The sequence below is a fragment of the Lipotes vexillifer genome, unplaced genomic scaffold, assembly GCF_000442215.2.
Source record: "Lipotes vexillifer unplaced genomic scaffold, Lipotes_vexillifer_v1.1 scaffold988, whole genome shotgun sequence".
Lineage (NCBI taxonomy): Eukaryota > Metazoa > Chordata > Mammalia > Artiodactyla > Lipotidae > Lipotes > Lipotes vexillifer.
The window spans coordinates 394,454-401,026 of record NW_006797916.1 but is presented as its reverse complement, the minus strand read 5'-3'; the positions used below and the strand labels follow the sequence as shown (position 1 = coordinate 401,026).

General features: G+C 55.8%; 1 protein-coding gene across 1 annotated transcript in view; it reads left to right on the top strand.

The window, feature by feature from the left end:
* HDAC4 (histone deacetylase 4) overlaps positions 1 to 6,573 on the top strand; it is a 221,648-nt gene that overhangs the window by 200,713 nt on the left and 14,362 nt on the right. The window contains 1 exon segment of the mRNA XM_007469941.1: positions 5,608 to 5,726. Coding sequence (XP_007470003.1) covers positions 5,608 to 5,726 — 119 coding nt within the window.

The window sequence follows — 6,573 nt, the reverse complement described above, 5'->3', positions numbered from 1 at the left end:
GGGGGGGGGCGGGGGGACAGAATGTTCTGGGTGCGGGAGCGAAAGGGTTATGGGGAGAAGAGACAGTCAAGACTGCGCTTCCGAGCACCTGGTTGGGGAACAGGAGCTGGGGGTGCAGGCGGGCAGGTGAGCATCCCCGTGGGGCAGCGGGAGAGGCCCGGGAGGTGCCTGGTGGGTCGCCCCCCGTCGAGGTCCCGCCCGGCCGCTGCTCAGGCTGGGGTGGGTCGCGGGCCCCTTGGCAGGCTCACCGCCTCTGGCATTCGTTCCCGGGGCACGCGAAGGGAAGGGGTGCCGAGTGCTGGGGGACTAAGGGAGCAGTTGGGGGGGGTGCTGCGTGCTCTGAGAGCCTCCGTGCCACCTGTGTGAAGGCCCGAGGGTGGTGCCTGGTGGTGGCAGGAGGCTGGGCGGGCACAGGGCCTCCTGGGGGGCGACGGGAGGGACCTGGAGTGCAGGGGAGGGAGGGGGCAAGGGTGCGTTAGGGTCTGGAGTAGGCATGCACCCACCCCCCCCTTCCAGGAGGCTGCAGGGGCAGGGGGAGGAGCATCCCCACCTCAGCAGGTGGAGGCGGGGCGAGCTGAGTGCGAGAAGACCCACGGCCTGTGGGGCAGCAGCTCCGGAGTGGGAGGGGGGCCATGGGCAAGGGCGGCCGGGCCTAGAGGGGCAGGAGCGGGGACGGCGTCCAGTGTGGATGGGTTTCAGCCTGCCCGCCAGGTCCAGCTCTGTCCCGACAGGCCGTGGCATCGCCGTCTGGGTGGCCAGGCCGGGGCCGCTGAGTTTCCGTCATCACCGTCTTTGTTCTGATTCTGACTCGCAGCAGAGTTCAGCTGCTGGACGAGCAGGTGCTCCAGACACTTGCCTGGCGGTCCTGGTGGAGAGGACGGGTTCTTGAAAGGACGCGGGGGACCCCAAAGCAGGGAGGCTCGGAGGCCACGCCCGCCGTGCAGGTGTGCGGAGATCCCAGGTCCCAGAGGGAACACACCTGCCCTCTCCCTGGCCCTCAAAGCAAGAACTTGCACAACGTACAACAAAAGGAAGTTTTCAATGATCAGAATGCTGTGATTATTGCAACTGTGTTGTCAGGTACCACCCAGGCCACAACCTCCTGTAAAACCAGGTCTGGATTCAGGGTTCCGCCACAGCTGGTATCCTCTGCCTGGTGCTTCCAGCTCACGGGCGCTCTCCCTGCTGGGGATGCTTAACTGCGAGACCAGCCGAAAGCACGGCAGTGAGGGAGGAGGCCTGTGTGGGTGAAGCTTCCAGGGGCCAGTTTTTGTGGACCATGCCTCCGGGGCACTTGGAGGGGCAGCAGGGACCCAGGGGCAGTGACCCGGCCTGAACCCCGGCTCCGGTGGAGGCCCTGGCATGGGTGAGCACAGCCCCCAAAGACAGCGCCTCAGCCCACTGGCCGCGCCAGGCTGTGTGCCCCCAGTCCGTGCGGACCGCAAGTGTGGTGGGTTTTGTGCAGGGCCCTGGTTGGGGGATGAATCGAAAGTTCCTTTCTTTCTAGAAGTTGAAGCAGACTATTGAGCCAGCTCTTGCGTTTAGATTCCACTGTGGGTTTTGGAGATGGTGTGTTGGTGCGCCCCATAATCTGATCACCTGAGGTTATAGGGTGGCTTGTAAGAAACGATTCTGGGAGCTGGAAGTGCCCCGTAGCACCACCTGGCACTGCCACCTTCCCGGAGCGGCCCTTGCTGGTTCGAGTGGGAACTGGCTCATCAGCAACATCCGCCCCGTCGCCCAGCCTGCCCCTCAGCGGACGCCCAGCCCAGCTTTTCCCCGTGGCAACCTGGCCACAGGTGTGGCCCGGCCGGCGAGCTAAGGACTGAGGGGCAGGCACAGTGTGGTGTCTGGAGCAGAGGCCCCAGGAGCGGGCCCAGAGGAGGCCTCAGGAGGGCGACGGGCTACAGCTGCACATGTAGTTTGCACGGCTCTGCCCACCTGAGCTCCACCCCCGGCATGAGCCCCCGGGGCGCAGAGGCTCTGGGACACATGCTGCTCGTCCTTACAACCATCTACTCCCTGCTTTCCCACTCAGAGGCCTGCACCCGGCCACCTCTTCTCTCGGGGATCGGCGCATTCGCCTCCTTGTGAGCAGACGATCAGTGGTCTGCTACCCCGGGAAGCTCACAGCCCACCCCTCCCTGCCCTCGGTTGCCCTGCAGAAGGCCACAGGGGACCCCATGGACACACTCACCTTAAAGCAGTGGTTTGAGAGAAGGCCTCCAGCAAATACTCACATCTTACTATTTTCAGGCTAAGCTGTTCCTTAAAATGTCATTCTAGAAATAAAATGTAAGGCCAGTTTCCCATTTCCTTTGCAGAGCCTATTAATTGGTGATGCGCTTTCAGCTTCCCTCCGGCACGAGGGTCCTGGGTGGGGTGATGCTGCCGGGTGCATAAGGCAGGCTGGTGGGGTTGTCAGGAGGGCCGCCATCAGCCCTCTTCTCACCTGCGAGGAGGCCGAGTCCCGTCGAGGGGAGGTGACATTTGTCGGGGCTCAGGACTCACTGAAAATCAGTGCTGGAGACCCACTCGGCACATGCCTGGCATACAGCACCATTTCAGATTTTCTTACTTTAGCTAGTGTTAGGGATTACAACCTAGAGGGTCCCAAGTCAGGGAGATGCAGTGAGTATGTGTGTACACACACATCAACTGTCTCAGCTACTTACACTCGTGCCTGACGATGTACCCACACCTGCCACCCTGCACACAACACACACGCGCACACACACACACGCACGCACGCACCGCCCACATGCACGGACACACCACACACCCACACACCCCACCACACACCCACACACCCCACCACACACCCACACATGGGATCAACTGTGCTTTACAATTCGTTATGATTGGCTTCGGGGTGAAGCCACACACCAAGCACAGACACCAGAGACCCTCTTGGTATTAACTTCCTTTAACGATGATTCTAACGGGGCTGTTTTTTCAGTTTTGTGGGGGGATTAGAAATGCAATAGCTCAGAGACACTTCAAAGCAGAGAACTAAAGCCCCCCAACACGAACTTGCTTCAAAACGGCTGCCGAAGCTCTTTGTGAACGAGCTGGTGTCTGCATTGAAATGTCTGTGGTTTTCATTGAAAAACTGTCTTGGCTTTAAAATCCATACCAAGACCATGGCTGAAACTGGTCTCTGGCCTGAAGACAAAGTTTATGTGACAAGAACTTCATTAAAATAATTGAAGACCAGTCTCCCTGGAATGATGGAGGTCCTTGTGGAGGAGCCCCGCCAGGTCCTCACGGGCGGACGGTGGCCTGTACCTTTGGGAAGACAGACTACATCTGCTGGGCGTGGAGATGAAAGAGGACAGTTCTTCCTGGATCCCCGAGGCATTCTCTCCCTCTCCCCTGCCTGGACCAGGAATTTCCCCACTTCCGGCCCCCGTGGCAGGATTGTTAACACGTACTCCAGGCCTGCTCTGACCCAGATGCTGTGTTTAAAAGACAGCGCTCTCTACTTTGCGTTTACAGATTCTGGGAACTTTTGTGACAGCCTCCCAGTGGCACAGAGAAACATTAAAAGCTGGGGCTGTTGTCATGCGTGGTAGAACTTTACCAAAGTTGTAATGGCAGGAGTCTGGAGCGAGGTTGGCAAACTGCGGCCCATGGGCCGAGTCCCAGCGTGTGTTCTTTTCTGTTTTGTTTTTTTGCGGTACGCAGGCCTCTCACTGTTGTGGCCTCTCCCTTTGCAGAGCACAGGCTCCAGACGTGCAGGCTCAGCGGCCATGGCTCACGGGCCCAGCCGCTCCACGGCATGTGGGATCCTCCCAGACCGGGGCACAAACCTGTGTCCCCTGCATCAGCAGGCGGACCCTCAACCATCCAGCATGTGTTCTTTAAGTAAAGTTTTATTGGAACACAGCCACGGCGACGCGCTCACGCATCATGCAAGGCTGCTTTCCCGTGACAAGGGTGGTGTTGAGACCACGTGGCCCAAAGACGGAAATACTCTCTAGCCCTTGGCAGGAACGCTTTCCAGCCCCTGGTCTAGAGTCACACGCCGTGTTCCTGGGCCCCCAAAGCGGGCTGTGGTCCCTGAGGCACAGAGCCTAGGTCCTTTGAAGCTGCTTTTATCAGCTGTGCAGAGACAGTTCCAGAGGAAACTGAACTGGGTGCAGCCTCAGAAGAAAGAAAAATAAAAGCAGGGAGATGTTGAAAGGCCCACCTTGTCCGTGACTCCCTAGTTCCGGAGGTGGGTTTCTTGGTGGGTGAAGTGCCAGGTGTGAAGTCGGTGCGGGTCTTTATGGCAGAGACTCTCCCAGCACCTGACCCATCGCAGGACAGGCGTTCCCTGGGAAGCGGCCCTGGGGTCTCCCAGCACCAGGTGGTGCACGGTCCCTGGAGCCGGGCCGGGGCGTTCTGGCTCCGCACCACGGATCCTGCAGAGAAGGATGGCTGGGGCTTCACCTGTGTGTGGCTCTCTGGGGTTCTCGGCCCTTCCACCGCCTGAAATCAGAGGAACTCCTCAACAGGATTGCCATTGAGAATAGTTCCTGGATGGAGAAACATTCAGTCTTTTGAGCATTTTGTTTCTTCGGTCAAAGTTGTCTTCTGGGGTTGACTTTGCCAATGTAAGTGGCAGTCTCACCCTTTAGTAAAAGCTTGAACGAGAGCCTGTGGGAGCTTTCACAGGCCGCCCTGCACCCTGTGGCCGTGGCGCTCTCTGGAGTTCGGCACGTGGCGGGGGACTGTCGGCCGTGCCCAGTGCGCTGACGCCCTCCCACGCGGGCCTTTGAAGACCTGGGGTGGGAGGGGGCCTCAGAGGTGACGAGCTGGGCTCACGTCCCAGGGAAGCTGCGGGACGAGGGCAGCCCCTCTGTGCAGTGGCTCAGGGCAGCAGGCAGGGCTCTCCGATGCGCAGCGCGATGCCCAGGCTCCTCCAGCCAGGGATGGGGGGGCCGAGTCGGCAGAGGCTGCCAGCGCCGGCAGCCACGTGGCCCCTGCTTGGCCTGCCCTGGAGCCCAGGCCCCGTGCCGTGATCTGCCCACCCCACCCGCATGGGGCCGGAAGGAGACGGGAAGTCAGGGATGGTTTTCCAGACACAGTGAAGCCGGCTTAGGGCACAGACACGAGCGTTTGACTTGCCGTGGGTCTCTCCAGTCTCAGCCAAAGCGTGATTTACAGGACGAGCCGGTACAATTAGTCTGCGAGCTGGGGCCGCAGGGGCGTTGTGTTAACAATGCTTTTGCCCCGCTTTTCAGGTTGACCCTTCCGCTTGTTTCCCGAATGTAACTTAACTGCTGAACTTCTCTGTGTTTAGATTTCTAATCGATCAGTCCTCTTAAATTTGGTCATCGGTTTTCCCTTTAGAGATTCTGTGTTAGATTTCTTTTAGTTAGCCTAACACGTCCCCCTGGCCCACGAGCAGTGGGTCTTTGGTCAGTCGTCCGTAGCCCACCGTGTGGCCTGGTCGTGGGGAGGGGGCAGTGGAAGGAAAGCACCTGCTCAGCCCCGCAGCCCTGCGTCCCCGGTGCTGGGTGGTGACCTCGAGGCCCTGATGGCTGGCATTGGTGGCCGTCCAGTCCCCTCCCCAGCTGCGTCCTCAGCTGAAGCTGTGTCACCTCCTCCCGCCCTTCACAGAACTGTGGTCATGCCGATCGCCAACGAGTTTGCCCCAGACGTGGTGCTGGTGTCATCGGGCTTCGACGCCGTGGAGGGCCACCCCACGCCCCTCGGAGGCTATAACCTCTCCGCCAAATGTAAGTCGGGTTTGCAGGTGACTCAAGAGCATGGGGCGGGAGATGCTGCTGTTTTGGGGATCAGACGTCAGAGGCGCTGGGTACGCCAGGCTTCCTCTTTAGTGGCAGCGGAAGGAAACTCCATTTTATTTTATTTATTTATTTTTTTTTAACATTAAAATATTTTAATAATGGAACCATTTTCTAGAGGTCTTTAATATAATAATAGTTCTGTAACAGCATAGAAATTAGGATACAAATTTTTTTCAATGACAACAATAATAATAAAAACCAAAAACAAGAGAAAACAAGAAATATCAGTAAGTAGAACTGTGCAACACACACTAAAGAGAAATCAAAATTTGTTTTAAGTGGAAACACCAAAAAATAAGAAGGCCAATTCTTTCCAAATTGAATGATAAATTAAATATGCTTCTAATAAAAATCTCAATGATCTTTTGTTCTGGAAATTGTTAAATTTTTGAAACAGTAAACAAAAAATACATTGAGGAAATAGCTAAGAAAAATGTGAAATGGAAGAATACTAAAAAGGAAATTAACTCCAATAACTCCACTGGAAGTATATATTAAATATATATTACAAGGTCATAATCTAAACTAGAGAAAGTGAGAGTTTAATTTGGAGCAGTTATTTATTTTCTACTGTCATTTTCCTTTCATTTGAATGCTTAGTCTATTTACATTTAGTGTTAGTATATTTTACATTAGATATTTTCTATTATAAAATTTATTTTTAAATTTAAAACTAGTTTGGGGTTGAAATTTGTTATAATATTACTGATTTTAGTACTAATCGCCCATCTATTTGCACCATGACCATCTTTCTTTTTTTTTTTTTTTTTTTTTT